This window comes from Cyprinus carpio, chromosome B7, assembly GCF_018340385.1.
Source record: "Cyprinus carpio isolate SPL01 chromosome B7, ASM1834038v1, whole genome shotgun sequence".
NCBI lineage: Eukaryota > Metazoa > Chordata > Actinopteri > Cypriniformes > Cyprinidae > Cyprinus > Cyprinus carpio.
Genome location: NC_056603.1, coordinates 18,234,571 through 18,252,424, shown reverse-complemented (window position 1 = coordinate 18,252,424; position 17,854 = coordinate 18,234,571). Strand labels below are relative to the sequence as shown.

At 37.1% G+C, this 17,854-nt stretch overlaps 2 protein-coding genes across 2 annotated transcripts in view; both read left to right on the top strand.

The window, feature by feature from the left end:
* LOC109067373 (immunoglobulin superfamily DCC subclass member 4-like) overlaps positions 1-9,439 on the top strand; it is an 80,566-nt gene extending 71,127 nt beyond the window's left edge. Inside the window, exons 19-21 of the mRNA XM_042727666.1 lie at positions 1,361-1,583; positions 1,756-1,884; positions 4,892-9,439. Of these exons, the coding sequence (XP_042583600.1) occupies positions 1,361-1,583; positions 1,756-1,884; positions 4,892-5,422 (883 nt within the window). The 3' untranslated portion in view covers positions 5,423-9,439. The remainder of the gene's footprint in view (positions 1-1,360; positions 1,584-1,755; positions 1,885-4,891) is intronic.
* Positions 9,440-10,416: 977 nt separating this feature from the next.
* The window catches only part of LOC109093721 (immunoglobulin superfamily DCC subclass member 3), a 78,752-nt gene continuing 71,314 nt past the window's right edge, over positions 10,417-17,854 (top strand). The window contains exon 1 of the mRNA XM_042727665.1: positions 10,417-10,714. Within this exon, the coding sequence (XP_042583599.1) occupies positions 10,651-10,714 (64 nt within the window). The 5' untranslated portion in view covers positions 10,417-10,650. The remainder of the gene's footprint in view (positions 10,715-17,854) is intronic.

Below are 17,854 nucleotides of genomic sequence, written 5' to 3'. Positions count from 1 at the left end.
AACAGAGGCTGAATAGAGCATCGTGTCTCCATCATACACGTGTGACCTTTACATTTTAAAGCTTTCACATAAGTATACATTGACATTAATGGTGGGGGGGGGGATTTGACAAGCTGTGTGAAGGTGTGCTGTGTTAATATGCACTCATCAGACTCTTGGCTGGGAAGCTTAGTGGTACCTCCAGCTGTGAAATTGCGACCAAGCTCATAAGATAAAATGAATGTTTCTTTAACATTTACCATGTACAGGAAATGTATTCAGAAGGGAAGGAGAAAAAGGCAGGTTACATTTCTAAAAATTAGGAACACATTTTTTTTTTGGGGTGATTTACAGCGGGGGGGGGGGGGGTGATTTACAGTAGCATACACTGTTCCTGTGATTTGATAAAGTCAAATACGAAGAAATGTTGTATATTTACTTATAAATTACTTATTTGATTGGTGATATTACAAATCTTTTAATATCACAGATTGGAATACATTTATAAGTTATCGATGTAAATTTCATTTTAACAAGATAACCAAAACGACACAAAACAATTATTTTATTCATAATCATGACTATGTATAAATTACTGTATATACACTGTACATACTGCAGTTCAGTTTTTTTTTTTAGATTTGCAAAAGAAGTCTTTTTTGCTTAAGTCTGCATTTATTTAATCATAATGCAGTAAACTAAGTAAAATGTATATTTTGAAATATTATAACGATTGAAAATAACAGTTATTTATATATATATATATATTATTCTCAATGTTATAAAACAGTTGTACTTCTTAATATTTCTGTGGAAACCATGATAAATTTTGTTCAGGACCCTTTGATAAATAGAAAGAACTGCATTTATATTTTTAATGTCACTTTTGACCAATTAAATGTATCCTTGCTAAATTTCTTTCTTTTTTTCTAAAATCTTTTTTTTTTACTCTTTTTTTTTTCAGAACAGGTTTAATAAGAGAACTGAGAGCTGTTATACTGTGCGCTTTGTACTGTATGTCAGAGTCTATGGTGCCTAATAGATCATGTCTCTTTAAAAAGAAATGAGGAAGGGCATTTGAAAAGTTTGAATAGGTTATATAAATTGTTGGAAACCTTGAAAACTTCTGTGAGCTCTCATGATATGTATGTGTACTGTATATATATTATACACATTTATTACCTGTTTTGAAGAGTTTTTTAAATACACTTTTGAATGTCTTTGATGTTACCACTTACATTAATACCACAGAGACGTGCCTCAGGGACATGCATTCATGTGCTGAGGCCTTACAGAAGTGTACACCACTTGCATTCAGTTTAGCATTATAAAAAAAAGACAATACGTGATGTTTAATAATCACCCTCTCTGTCACTTTTAGAGATGTGTCTGGTGGACTTGACTCGAGTTCTCTGAGTCCTCAATACAGGAAGGGTGCCCGTCCAGTGCCCGCTACTGCGCCTGACTGCAGTGACTGCCATGAGCTGGAAACCCTCATGCCCTCTAGTGCACAAGACCCCAACAAACCCCTCACAGACCTCACTGAGGAACAGAGTCTCATGGCTAATGTAGGAGGCGCTAATGATGACCCTGCAGAATCCAAGGTGAGCATTGCTGTGTACTGTAGTTAACTGTGCCAGCACAAACAGTACAATATATTGATGTGCCATAGAACCGTTTGCCCAGCCATGCATCCTTGTTGGTCTTGGAAAAAATATGTTTATCTGTGAAAATGCTTTCATCTTTTAGTATACATCTTTTTTTCTCCAAACACAGCCAGTCTGGAATGGATCTGTTAGTCGGAACTGGGCCAATAGGATCACCAGATACAGAGATACTATAACTGAAGATTCTTCTGCTCTCATCAATGGAGCTCTTGAAGGACCACCGTCAGACAACAGTAAGGTGAGCCAAAGGAGTGTAGAAACATCTGTGAATGATGGTGTGTGACTAAGGCAATATAGAAATACAGAAGTCGCATAACAGATTTTGGATCTTTATCTGACGAAATGTGCATTATCCTTGCACATCTGCTTATGTGTTTATGAATGTGTGTGATGGGGGATGGGGCTGATATATTGTGCCTCACACAGACGGGAAATGTACAGAGAAAGTAATTACCATTAAGCAGACAGTGGGGAAGACGCACAGCTAATTAGTATGTGACACATGAAATGAAAAGCTGAAGTCTGCATACCATTTACCAATTACTGTCCTTCCTAAAGCTCCTCAGATATGGTGGAGCAGCAGGAAGCTAACACATAAAATTACACCTTTATCTGTCTCTCCTTCTCATAGTATCAAGGTTTTATTTCCCTGTTGACATTTAAAAAAATCTTGTTTTTCTACTTCTCATGATGAAATAGTGCTGAATTGTTCATTAAAATTGAATTCATTAAAATTTTAGTTTTTGATCATCCACCTTCCATACCCACAATGTCCAATTTTCACCCTATAATTCAGTGTTTATTTTAGACCTGTCAATTTAACACATTGATTTAGTACAATTAATTATTGAAGAAGAAAAATGTTTTATTGAACTACAAAAAAGAACTACATTCAACTTGACATGGTATCTTAAACAGGTGACATACATGGTGTAAGAAACTGGAAAAACACAACAGGAATTTACAAACATAATTAATAATTAGTAATAATACACACTACCATTCATAAATTATTTATTTTTTTTTACATTAATAAATAAATATAATTTAATAAATAAATATGCATTAAACTGATTAAAATATATATTTATAGATATATATATTATATCTGGACTTTGTATCATAATAGAATATATGAAAACAAACCATTCAAAATGTAGTTTAGCTTTTTTAGTAAGTATGCATTAAACTGATTAAAAGTGACTGTTTAAAGATGCTGTTCTTCTGGACTTTGTTCATAAAAGAATCCTGAAAAAAAATTATATTAAGTAGCTGTTTTCAGAACTGTTTTAAGCATTGGTTTGAGCTTCCCCATCACAGGAATAAATGACATTTATATATTCACACACACACACACACACACAGGTGCATCTAAAAAAATAGGATATCGTGAAAGTTCTTTTTTGTAATTATTTCAAAAAGTAAAATTTTCATATATTGATTAGATCTTGCAGCTCATGAAAGTCAAAATATTAGAATATTTACATTTGCGTTTCATTAAATGACCATCCCTACAGTATAAATTCCTGGAATATCTTGTTCTCTGAAACTACAATAATGGGGAAGACTGCTGACTTGGCAATGGCCCAGAAGACAATCATTGACCCTCCACAAAGAGGGTAAGTCACAGAAGGTCATTACTGAAAGGGGTGGCTGTTCACAGAGTGCTGTATCAAAGCATATTAAATGCAAAGTTGACTGGAAGGAAGAAATTGGGTAGGAAAAGGTGAACAAGCAACAGGGATTACCGCAAGCTTGAGAATACTATCAAGCAAAGCCAATTTAAACACTTGGGAGAGCTTCACAAGGAGTGGACTGAAGCTGGAGTCAGTGCATCAAGAGTCATCACACTCAGACGTCTTCAGGAAATGGGCTACCAAGCCACTTCTGACAACGTCAGAAGCATCTTACCGGGGCTAAGGAGAAAAAGAACTGGACTGTTCCACAGTGTTCCAAAGTCCTCTTTTCAGATGAAAGTAAATTTTGTGTTTCGTTTGGAAATCAAGGTCTGGAGTCTGGAGGAAGACTGGAGAGGCACAGAATCCAAGCTGCGTGAAGTCCAGTTTGAAGTTTCCGAAGTCAGTAATGATTTGGGGTGCCGTGACGTCTGCTGGTGTAGGTCCATTGTGTTTTATCAAGTCCAAAGTCAATGCAGCCGTCTACCAGGAGATTTTGGAGCACTTTATGCTTCCACCTGCTGACAAGTTTTATGGAGATGCTGATTTCCTTTTACAGCAGGACTTTAGCACCTGCCCACAATGTCAAAACCACTTCCAAGTGGTTTGCTGATAATGATATTACTGTGCTTGAACCCCATATGGAATCTATGGGATATTCCATTTCTGGGAAGTTTCACCACTGTTCCAAGTTTTCTCCATTTGTGGATAATGGCTCTGACCATGGTCCGCTATTGTAACCCTTTCCAGACTGATACATGTCAACTATTGTGTTTCTCATCTGTTCTGGAATATCTTTAGATCACGGGTTCTATTTAAGTGATTTCTTGATTCAACAGGTCTGGCAGGTTCTATTTAAGTGATTTCTTGATTCAACAGGTCTGGCAGTAATCAGGCCTGGGTGTGGATAGTGTAATTTAACTCTGCTTTCTAAAAGAATGTGGTTATATGTGGAAATAAATTTTTCACGTAGGGCCATGTAGATTTGGAAAGCTTTTTTCCCTTAATAAATGAAATCATCATTTAAAAACTGCATTTTGGATTTACTACTGTGACAAATATGCCAAAAAAAAAAAAAAAAAAAAAGGGGGCAAAAACCTTTTCACGGCACTGTAAGTTGTAAAAAACAAACATTTTTTTACGATATTCCAATTTTTTGAGATGCACCTGTATATGTAATAATATTTTTACAAAATAATTTTTTTTTACTGTTTTTGTAATTAAATAAATGAAGGCTTGGTGAGCATAATCAAAAACATAATGTTACCAACAAAAAAGTTGTAAATGGAATAGTGTAAAATATAATAATACTGTATATAGTATCCTTAAAATTTGAGAGCTTTTTTCAGCAAATTTTGATATATGTAATTCACTGTGATTAATTTGATCAAATGAATATGCATATCATGCCTAAAAAAAATTTAATTGATTAAAAATTTCCCTACATGTATTAAAAATATAAAGTTCTTAATGAGAGGTCTGTTAACTATTTTATATAACCTATTCCAACATATTATAAATAAAACCCCATTTGAAGTGTTGTGTTTTCTTGTGTTTCTGTATTTTCAGAGTGGGCATGTGGAGAGGCTGTATTCCCTCAGCAAGAACCAGGTGGAGGCTGAAGTCATCGTACATTCACAGCTGTCAAACACGACGGTTGACCAGGATCTACAAAGCGACATGGAGCTCTCTCTCGAGTCTCCATCTTCCAAGCACCCTTCTCCTGGAGAGAAGGCGACTCCAACAAACCTGCATCCACCTTATGCCCACAGCGAGGACAACCATGAGACTCAGTCGCCATCTCAGACCCCCAGCACTCACATCTCAGAAGTACTGTCCAATCACAATGGACCATTTGAGAGTGGTCACAGCCAGCCAACAATGGGCGGTGCCAAAAACCAAGGAGTGGGGCTTACCAATGGCTTCCACTCATCCAAATCCCTTTGTTCAAAGGCAGAGACCCTGGAAAACGGGGCCCACAGACTGTGCCGCACAGGAAAGGTTCTGCCCTCACCAGGTCTCCCCGCTTCCCCCTCATCCTTCGCCAGCTCTGGCCTTGTCCATTCTACCTCAGGGGCACATAACTACATGTACCCCTAAGCTGGAAGGAAGAAAAGCGTAACAAACGGTGTTCCCAAAGTTCCGGGACAGAGAAAGACAACAGAGGAGACCAACGAGTGGCACCTTCCTGCTGGAGAAGTTGATATTTTCTCATAGCCACACACGCCTCTTCTCTTGGCTGTTTTATTGCAACCTTTTGGTTCCATTATTTTATATGTATGTACATATAGAATATTTTTTTAGCACTAGTATCCATGGATATGCATTTTAGGGTGTATCAGTGGCACACTTTAACCCCTCTTTGTGTGCATGTATGGAATGTGCTGAAGTGGTTTATATGTTTACATGCACACGTGAAGTCAAGAGTGTTCTTACTTAGAGGTGAAGTTGAAGGATCCTGAAATCAGCCCTACATAAAGAAACGGAACTTATTCACGGGATTAACGTCACGGATCGGTCTGAGATCAGTGCCAACGGGTGGACATCTTGTCAGAGAAAATAACCCTGCCACAAAGTACCGCCTCCTGCTGTCTCAGGGTCACCACACATAAACATACAAACACACACAGATCTGTGCTTAAAACGGTTGTTGCAGAAAATTAGCACCATTTTTCAGTTCCGTCTATTCCGTTTTTTAAAGGGATTGTTCACCCAGAAATGAAATTTTTGTCATTTACTCTCCCACACGTTGCTCCAAACCTGTGCATGGACAAAAATATTTGTTTTCTGCAGAAGAAAGAAAATCCTACAGTTGTGGAAGAACTTGAGGGTGAGTAAATGACGGAACTGGCTCTTTAACTTACACTTTCGCATACATACACGTGCAAACAAACTCGAATACAATACAAATAAATAAAAACACACATTCCCTGACTGGAGCGTAGTGTCTCAGGAGTCTCAAATTCAAGGTGCATTTGTATGTAACATACACAATTGCTGTATCAAATACATGTAGAAAAAAATGGAGAGAAAAAATTATGAAGGAAAACCATACAAAAGGAACACTAAGAATCCATGTACATTTTCTATCATTTCAACCCTGAGTGTACTTGTAAAGACACATCACACTGATTCATGCTCCAAGTTTTTCTCAGTCAACAGCACTACCTCATTACTTTACAGGATTTTTTTTTTCTGTGTGATTTTATGATTATAGTTAAGAAGGCAACTTCTTATTGGCGGATTTTGGGCCGTCTGATTCATAGCATTTGGATAATAGCAGAATTTACTGCCCTTCTCACTCTGTGTCTGTATTTTCTTGTTTAAAGGTTACTGAAACTTTCGTCTCTGATTATTAGCCTGTGTGCAAGCATGTGGTCTTCATAACAGTTCTGCAATATATCCTTCAAATGAAGGGATATAAACACAATGGAAGGCTAACCACACGGTTTAACCCAAGACCTCAAGCTCCGTGTCCATCAGATTTACCTGTTGACATGCCAGTCATCGCTTTTTCTCAGGAACTTCTACGCAGGGAGTCTGAGAAGAACATCTTCAGCCAAACTAGGAAATAGCCTCCATCTCTCAGACAGGTCTTGTCCCATACCATATTCCTTGTCCTTAGATCACACGTCTGTCACCATTTAGAGTTCATCTGGAACTGTAAATAAATTTTGTCCTCCATGCAAAAACATGTTTTATTGTATTGCTGCTGAGAGCAGGATCTGTCTCTTTTTCGCTTCCTTTTTATGCATTTTAAATGCTTATTTAAAGTAGTTTCTGTTATGTTTTTGGAAGAGAAACATCAACAAACTCTCAAAATCCTGCTGTCGTGTTTCAGGTCATTGACAGGACTGCCCATGATGCCAACAACAACTCTCAGTCTAGTCAGTCTCAGTCATTGTCACAGTTCAGCTGATTGTCAATAACTTCACGGAATAGTGCTTTGGTGCTAGAGCAAGACTAGGCTACTTTTAAGATGGTCTTTTAAACATTCCAGTTTTTGTATGTACAGCAGGCCAAACTCAGGGCTGATCATGTAGGAAATGAAGATGATGAATGTCTGAATTACTCTGGCTGCTTTTTGAACAACACGCAGTAAGCAACTCACATGTCATCATTTGTCACACTTCTAAATGTACAGTGGCCAGTCCACAGCAACAACAAGACTCAATGCTTTTACTGAGATTATAACAAATTTGTTCAATATGCTTCATGTCAGTTCTGTTTAATGGATAGTTCACCCAAAAATGAAAAATCTGTCATTATTCATTTATCCTCATGTCGTTTCAAACCTGTATGACTCACTACTTCTGCAAAAAAGAAGATAGTTTGAAGAATGTTTCCAAAACAACAGTGAACCCCACTGACTTTCATCGCATGGACAAAAAAACCCTCTTCTTTTGTTTTCTAAATGGTAGCAGACTTTTCATTTTTGGGTAAAGGATCCATTTAAACTGCAAAAATTGGTTGTTTTGTTGCCAAAAAAGTAATTTTTGTTCTGTTCTGATTTGTTTGTTGTCAGATGTGCAGTCTTTGCTGTGCTCCAGAGTCTTGTACATCAGATTACAGCGTATAGCACATCCCACCTTCAGCATTAGGAATGTGGGGGCAAATAAACCTCTTGTTATGTGTAAAAATAAGGAAATTGTGGTTTTGCCAGGGTCAGCAGATGTCTTGTCACTCTCAGATATGCATTTTATTGTTCAGAAACAGCCCTTCAGGATAAGTTCTAATTCAGATACCTCATTTGCTGCTTGTTAATTTAATTGCAGTTAAACGTGTGTAAAGGATTCAGTAGTTTTGATCATCATGTTTGGCAGCAGTTTTCCTAAACTGGATGAGTTGATTGTCTCATTTTACCTCATTTGGAAGCTTCAGGCTGGATTTTGCTTCACTATATTAAGCATGGAACGGTTGTCATTTGTGTGGATGAATCTTTTTGCAGAGAGGAGAATAGCAAAATGCATGAAATAAGAGTTCAGATGATCGGAGGATTCCCCTGTCAAGCCATAGCTCTCAAAACAGACACATTGTTGCATATGGGCCATTTTTATACGGTGTGTATAATCAGTGCTTATTGCTCAGGTGCCCTGTCTTTGCATAAAAACCCCCGGAGGAATCAACTGCTTACTCTGATGTAAAGCAAGTGTGCATGAAAACCTCACCAGTCCTCTTGGAAAATGACGGCTATAATGACAGGGGAAAAGCAACAACAAATAGTAACACTGATGCACAGGCATTTTTCTAAAGAAATCGGCTGTTTTCTCTGGTGCTTCGTGGTGACCTTTCTATTCTGGTGATGTGAGAATTCATCCTTTTTTGTATTCCCCAAACCAGCAAACCCGTGCTTTTCTGAGATTCTCAGCACACATACTGTGGACACATTTGTGTAACACCAGCAGCAGTTTGGTCTCTGACGTCTGTCGGTTAAATGTGAGAGACATAACATCAGTCTCAGCACACACAAAACTAGACTAACCCAGTATGATTACAGCATGTGTCTGTCTGTCTGTTATGTTTGTATTCTCTCATGGCATTCTTTGTTAAATCAAATCTAAAGATTGTAAAGGTTTCAAGACGCAGGTTGAAGGAGCTTTCACTGACCATTCAGTTTCTCTTTCTGAGATAGGATAATATTGTTTGACCTCTCTATAGAAATGTTATACTGTACAGCGCTATGATCTGTAGGTCTTATTTTCCACACTGTGGCATCAGTTTTTCATAGTCAGAATATATATATACTAAAGTGTCAATTTACTCACTTAGATTGGATCTAATCTTTTTAACTGGAACAAATGTGCCCTATGAATAATTGATGCAGTGAAATGAAATCTGATGACTGATCAAATGTTGGTACTCAATTCTATCATATACGTGAGCTGTGGAGGGTAGAGTTTGATGAAGGATGAATGCAGTGGAGGACAATATGATATTATAATGTTTATGTTCTTCCTCTGTCACTGTCTCTGTGAGATTTGCAGCAGCAAAGTCTCTGCAAACTTGTACTATGTAAATAAACATCTTAATAATAACAAAAGAATTTGTCTCATTATTTTATATACCACTGCTTTAAAAACATACTGCATGTTTTTCAGTTATGAATTATGCATCTTCACAAGGATAGACCCTATGAAATAGTATTTATTTTTGAAGTCACCAAAGTCACTTTTACAAGAAAATGTATTGAAATGGCAGTAAAGGGAACAGGTTGTTGAGATTTGTAATTAATAAGGTTTATTATCACACAGAAACTTAATTAATGTGTACAAGGTTTGTACATTTGTAGGGTTTTTTTTGTTTGTTTTTTTTTTTTGGATGAGGCATGGTGAGTCTTTTTGTCATGTTATTATTTGTTTTATGATTATAATGACGAATAATATTAAGAATAATATTACATAATATTTGGTGTCAATGAAAGGGCGCTTGAGCCTTACTGATGGGGCTGAGGCGCTGTATTTGAAAAGATAGGGCACTCCTTGTTTACGTCAAGCAACATTGTTCATTGTATGTCAGTAGATGGCACTCTATCATTACTGTTGCCCTATGCCTGAAATTTCAAGGAGTTTTAAACATAACTAAATATTATATCCAACAAATACAGTTTCTAAATTATATTTTTAAACATCAGGAAGGATAATTATTTCCTTCATCTGTTTTTAATAAATAAACGATTTAGTAAACGTTTATGCATTTTTTTTTTTTTCAAAAATGCACAAAAGTGTAATTAAACATTCCGCTAACTTCAATTGTTATTATTATTGTTATCATCAACATAATTGTATTATATAATGAAGGCTACTTCATTCCATCACTATTTCCTTTTTCTTCATTTATTAGTTTGTGCCTGATCAGTCTTTGTTCAGCTGTGGCCTTTATAGTATAAAATATACGTATTTTATATGAGATCATTTCATGCCCTGCACACATACAGGTTACTCTCTTCTTGCTCTGTGTTTGGAGACCGTGTCTTTTGTTCTATTAAAGGAGAGAGAGAGAGAGAGAGAGAGAGAGAGAGAGAGAGAGAGAGAGAGAGAGAGAGAGAGAGAGAGAGAGAGAGAGAGAGAGAGAGAGAGCGAGCGAGCAGTGGGGTGTGTGAGCTCAGAAAGGTGGATGAGCGCGTGTGTTGGTCGCGAGGAGGAGAGAGCACGAGATGCTGCTGCTGCTGCTGACACATTCCTTAAAAGATGTGTAAAATGGCGCAAGTATGTTAGAGCCACCGGCTGTAGTTTGGATCGCGAGGAACTGAATCACAGTTTTCCCATCTTTGTCTTCGCTCTTGCTTCACCTTCTTCTTTTGCATCCCGTCTAATTTTCAATGTGATTAAATGGCTTCCGGACGGCGCCGCCAGGCTCCACGTTCACTCGGAATACTCCTGCTCGCCATTGTCGGTAAGTGTGTGATTTCTCTCCGGGAACCTCGCGGTATTGGGTCACTTGGTCTGCGCGATTGACCGTGAACTTGAACACATTGCAGTCGGCCTCAGACGCGTTTCTTCAGCGGTTGTAGCGTTTGTGTTTACAGCTGTAGATGCGACTAGGTGGGTGTGTTTGCCTACATGTAGATGTTACATACTGAAGCATGAACTGATTTTGTGAATGGAGAGTTCCACGCGCTAGCTGGCGTTATATTAGGGTTTCATGCTGTTTTCAGACACTGACCAAAAATGTTTTTATGTTAACATGTTAAGTTCACTTATAATGAGACATTGTTACCACGTGCTTTGCATTTTGGATATAGAATATGGCAATGCAGTTCCTACTGTATTTCGTGTTGTGTCGGAGCAACATAAAGCTTTGAGTTTAAATATAGATATGTATGAATATAGAATAGTATGTTGCGCGTTATTTCTGATATGAATTAATCATGGGTAATCTATAGAGTCGGTCAAGACATGACATTGCCTTTGATCTTTGAGAAGTGGTAAGTGTAGGCTATACTTTAAGGTCATTTAATAGTAACCAACTAGTGTGTTTTATCAGAACAGCAATTTCTTCTTGTTTTCAATATCAAATTACTAACTGCATGCAATACTGGCAAAGCATCAATATGCAGACACACACAAAATGACAGGAAATTAAAAAAAAATACTCAAGTACAAATAAGGTGCTAGTACTAATAAAAACTGCAATATGCAATATAAAATATAACTGAATAGAATAAATAGCTTTCAGCTAGACGTTAATAAAGGTTAAGATGATTTACAGATAAGGAATGAACTAGTAAGTATAAAGATTAAAGCAGAACCCTTGAGCAGTACAGTTTCTCTGATTTATGATCAGCTGTAGCCTTGAATAGCTATATTTAAGATTTCTGGTATTTGACATAGAGACATCTCTAGCACTCTAGGCATGTTTCTATTCTATTCTATTCTATTCTATTCTATTCTATTCTATTCTATTCTATTCTATGCATGTCATTTCATGGCAGTTCAGGTTTCCACAACATATTGTTCATTTTTAGTAGGCAGGACTTTAAATGATAACGTAAAAGGTAAGATATTGAATATTTATATTTCCATAATAAGTGTGGGAATGTTTCCTAAACTATAGGAGCTCCTCTTCTCTCTCAGCCCACAGGTGAGTAGTTAATTTCTGTTATCTCATTGAGAGCAGCTCTGATTGATTGTTTCTTTTTACTCTGTTTCTATTTTAGTGGGAAAGTGAGGAAAGAACTCAAGGGTGCTGTTGTCTTGAAGATTGTGTATCAAGGCTGTCTTTCTCTTCTCCTTTAAATTTGCTTGGTTTCTTTGTTTCCCTGTAATTGTCAGTTTGTGTATTCGAGCGTGTGGCCTGTTTGCTTGGGCTGGAGGGCAGTGTGGATGCATGCTTATGGAGCATGACATCTAGAGAATCACAATCTTGCTTAGTTTTCACAAAGCTCATTTCACAGCCACCTAGTTTGTTCATCTTACTGTATGCAAATGCCGTACATGCTGAGGTCTTGTGTTAAAATTATTGGTTTATGCTGGATGTTTTCCTTCAGGTTTTCATCGTAGGGTGCCTTTGCGGAGCTGCCAATCTGCAAAGAACTTGGTGAGAGGAGGAAAGATTGAGTTAGAATTATGAGGATTGGGTTGTTAAATTACTGAATGTCTTGTGTCATCTCCCCAGGGGGGTTTGGAATACATGTTTTTTTTTTTTTTTTTTTTTTTTTTTTTGAGCAGGCCAGTATAAAGCAGCATGTGTGAATCCAATGCATTTTGTCCATGCATGTCATTGGAAAGAAACAGCTTTGTATCATAAATGTGTGCACTCGTTGCTCTTTGCCGTAATAATGCACAGTGAGCAGAGAGCATCCTCGGACCTGTTGATGTATACCACTGTTGTCCTTAAAGCCTAATGTAATTCAATCACGGATATTCTAAGAACACCCATTCACTGAAAAGAATAGAAATTTACAATATAATGACTACATCAGTATCTCTAAAAAAGCTGTTGTAAATGTCAAAGGAATAATGTGTGGAGTATTTGCTCAGCAAGGCTGCATTTATTTGATCAAAAAACTAAATAAGAATAAAATATGTAGGCCTATTCCTTTCTTTAAAAAAAAAAACACCTTTTAAAAGGGAGTACAAGTCACAATGTAACTTTATACTGTATCTGCGACTTGACATTTACATTTACATTTAATCATTTAGCAGACGCTTTTATCCAAACATACCTACAAATCACGATTACTATTTAAATGTTTCACTGTGAGGTGGAAAACACACTTCCATAGTAAGCAATGGTTTAAGCATAAAAAATACTTATGACTGCATACTCAAAGGAACGTGAAGGAACACCATTGCAGCCACAGGCTGAGTGCATATGAAGTTCAAACTGAAGTCTTCAGTGAATGTATAATTTATAGTTTTTGCTTGTGAGATATGCCTGAATATATAAAGCAAAACATAATGTATAGAAATAATTGTAAATAATTGTGCACTGATTGTGTGATAAGAACTTTTAATTGAAAAATTCCTCGCATATCAAGCAGATGATCCAGTGTTAAAGCTGTGACTGTAAAAACAACCCGCTTCAATTTCAGAGCGATGATGATGATAGGTTTTAAGGTCACCCTACAAAGACTGACTTTTCCTTTCCCCCCCTCTGTGGCCTCAATCTAAGAGTTCTTTCTGTAAATCTTGACAAAAGAAAGGGGCTGAAAGCAGCCGTCACTCTGACAGCATGTTTCAGTGCTTCACAACAAGAAAAAAAAACAACACCAGTGTGCAAAAGGCTGTCACAGCAAAACAAAACCCTGGGAAGAGATGCAGAAATGAGGAAAAGCGTTTGGTATTTGAATTGAGCAGGTGAGGCTATACAGATGCCCTGTTTACTAGCAAAAAGCTCAGTAAAGAGATGGAGAGATGGAGGGAGCTGATAAGGAGGAGGCACCGGGGCCCCCGGACATTGTTTAATTCACAGCTACTGTATAGGTCATGCCAAACCAATGATATTTAGAATGAGAGGCGAATGACTATTGAGAGTTATTCTTTGCTAATGAAACTGGGCTATTCATGGTCTGTGCATGCTTTAGTTCATTGCGTGACTGGTGTGATATTTCACCGATCCAAGGTCAGAGAGGACTTAAGAATTGGCATTTAGCGTTTAGTTATAATCACATTTATTTGATCCAGAGCAGGAAGCTGAAATATATAGGACTTGATTGCCTCATTCACAGGAATGAGATCCATTCAATATTTGCGCTTCCTGGCCTTGGTTTAGAAGTCTAAAATTCAGAAGTACAAAAATACCATTTACAATTTCAAGTTTTTGTAAAAGTGTCTTAATAATTACATTTCTGAATTCTAGATGTTTGGGAGAAATAGCCAGATTGTAGTTAATTTAAAGCTGGTTTTCCTTTGCTTTTTAATCATTTTAAGTCATCCAGTTGCTCCCGTTGGTGGGGTTTGTTTTTTGAGGCCCCCTAGTGGGTCCTGGACCCCTGGTTGGGAACCGCTGGTTTAGATGAACAATATAGATACCATACCATCACTTAGTGATGCTTCTCCTTAAAATAAATAGTTCTGATGTCATCTTTTCTCATTCTCATGTTGTTTAAATATTATGTGTTTTTATGTAATACAAAAGTTATTTTGCAGAATATGTACACTGCCTTTTGCCTTTAAGGGATAATTCACCCTAAAATTAAAATTCTGTCATCTTTATACATTAACTAAGCCTCATGTGGTTCCAAAACCATAAGATCTCTAAATAAAACCCATTCAAGGTTTCTGTCCCACCAGGGAAAGTTCTGGTAACCAAAGTAAGACCCAAAAGGTCATAAAGGCCCTGTGTTTATCATTGTTTAGGTGTTACTAAAAGCCTAAATTAAGTCTGTTTATTATATAATGAGGTCAAAACTGTTTAAAAGGCTTGGATTAAACCACACAATTCATATTGATTAATTTTACGACACCCTTGTGACCTTTTTGGATTTTCTAAGCCTTATAGGTTTTAAATGAAATGAGGGTGAGGCAGTGATGACAGAATTTTAAGTTTTGATTAACTGATCCTTTTACCTTAAGGGGGGTTGTCAAAATATATTATGAAAGTCATTTCCTATATGCTACATTCTGGGGTTTTAAAACCATAAACCATATCATTCAAACGTAGCACACTGACACAAGCAAGAAATTAAGTTTCTTCTTCTCCAAATGTTGCTCATCTGTTTGTATGCAAATTCTACTTGAATAGGTGGAAATAAAAAACGGATTCAATTATGATCTATGATCTATCTATCTATCTATCTATCTATCTATGTATCTATCTATCTATCTATGATCTATCTAACACATGACTTTAGAAGAATACAGTGCACTATAACTAGGCTATTTCTTGGTATTTTATGCCTTTTTTTTCATTTTGGCATTTGAAAGCTTCAGGAAGGCTGCAGGTACTTTGAGTGTTTTGTGAAAAAGAACAGCTTGAAAATTCTAAAAGAAATAACTTCTTTTGTGTTTCATAGAAAAAGAAAAATCATATGGATTTCAGGCGAGCAGAGGGTGTTGATGAAAATCCTGTCATCCTGCCGTGAACTATCCTTTTAAAATATCTCTTCTACGGATTTCTTTCTTTCTTTCTAGCAGATAAATGTAGGCTTCTGAGGGGTGGAGAGAATAGTGATTGAGGCTGATGTGGTGTGGCATGTTGTTTTGAGTGTCAGTGGTAAACCCATGTGTGAGCATCACTCAAAGGCACTCCATGTGCGTCTGCCTGGCAGGCTGCTGGACTCACGCGGAGTTGATCCTGAACTCCAGAGTGCTCTAGTCACGCTTAAACCCTAAACACGTCTTGAAAGAGGAGTGGTTGCAATCAGCCTGCTTCGTGATTGAGTGACTGCTGCTGTACTTTTGCTATTTTCCTCATCTTTCTTTCTGTCCTTTTAATATTGTTAATTTCTTATTTTATCTCATGACTTCTTCACCTTGCTTTTTCTTGCATCTGCTGTATTTTCCTCCTCTTTTGACTGATGCCTCATCTGAGTTCAAGGAGCCTCCTTTAAAGATCTCTAATCAATAACTGCATGGGCTTACTGCTGTTGATGTGGCCTCCCTTTCTTTCTCGCTTAGCAGAGAGCTACATTGAACGTTTGGGTTTAACAGAAGCATGAACATTTAGGGATAAAATAGAGAAATAGAGCTGCAAGCAGCAATGAACAGGGTCCAAGACGGTAAATAGAGAAAAACAGACATAAGTGACATCAAGGTTTGGAGAATGACAATGATAATGTAGTAGTTTCATATTTTCATTTAGTTGATTGGCAAAAACAACAAAATCACAAAAAAAATTTGTATACATACTGTTCAAAAGTGTTGAATCTGTATGTTTTTGAAAGAAGTCTATAGATTTTTGATATCTCAAAAATCTATTAGATCATAAGATATTGAAATTGGCAAATGTCGAGGTTTAGTCTATTATGCCCAGAAAGGCTACATTTATTTGATCCAAAATACTGTAAAAACAGTATTATTGTGAAATAATATTGTGAATATTTACAGGGTAATCCACTGTTTTGTAGATGGGGGTCAAAATGGCAATTTTCACCTGAGACTCAGAGCCAAATTACAGGGGGGTAAAATTGACTTCAGAAAGATGGCAGCGTCATAATGTTACTTTTACACAGAGATTGGTAGGTCTGTTAGTAAAATCTGTTGAATTCAGCAATCTTTGTTGAATTATGTGCCAGTGGTGACCGTTCAAAGATGGGGAAAGAGCACTTTTCAAGTTTTTTTTTCCTCCAAAGTCTGCAGGCCTGTAATTCAAAAAGTAATAAAGATATCACAATCGAAAAAACAAACAACAAAGAACACATACTAGGGCTGAACAATAATTCGTTATCGTATCTATATCTAGATATGAACTTTCAAGATATAACTATCGAAAAAAGCAACGATATAGACGATATAGATTTCCCCTCTCCGCGCTCGCCCTGCATACAACTCTGGCAGTCACAACAAACATCAGTTTTACGAGTGCCCTTGAAAGCACCGCTAAAGCCAGCGCGCACACATTACCAGGGACGTGGGAACTATATTGTGAGAGGGGCGGCGGCGTTTCCATGGTGACGCGTCATTGCTTGTCACGTGACACACACCGTAGCAGCAACAGCGCTGAATGAATGATGATCTGCTTTTATGTCATTTTTTTTTCCTTTTTTATTCAGAATATTCACAAATGTGTTAGCTATGGCATGAAATATCTGATATTCCGATTGTCAAATACATGCAAGTGGAAGTATATTGTTGTTTAAACACCTTTATAACGATCGCGTTAGTTGAGCTGTATGCGCGATGGGCGCCGCCGTGTTAGTTTGTGCCGCAGACGCAGTTCAGAGAATCGGATCTGTTGGATTTACAACCTCTATGTTTAAAACACGTGAATTCATCCACTTCTCCCGAAATACTTAAAAGTAAGTGGCTGGTGAACTGGGAATAGAATAGAGTAAACATTGAAGTTACTTACACAATGTGTATCTGATATGAATAAAACGTGTCGAATTATAATGGAAAGGATTATTATTACCTCTTCCATAGACATCCTGTCTGAAGCCAGACATGGTTAACAAGCTAGTGTTCCTGGCAAAGAATCTGTAGAAGTTGTGCTGCCTGTAACTACCTCTGTTCTGTTAGTAGCAAATGCATTTTCTGCATACAATTATGTGATCTTTTGAAGAATATAAATGTTGTTGCACTTCAATGCACTTTCAATGTTCCACCAGCTGCTGCATTTGTTATTTATTGTTAAAGCAGAGCTGCAGTAAAAGGTTTGATTTGTAATTTATTTTTTGGGTAATTTACGTTAATGTTGATGACTTGTTCTTAAAAATAAAACTATACTTTCCACATTTTTTTTGTATTTTGATCTTTTTATTTTTCTGAGAAATGCTTGGTTTTCACCGAACACGTAGTCATATCGTATTGTATCGATATCGAGATATCTGGCATGAAAATCGAGATATGAAATTTTGTCCATATCGTTCAGCCCTAATGGTGACCCATACTCAGAATTAGTGCTCTGCATTTAACCCATCCAAAGTGCACA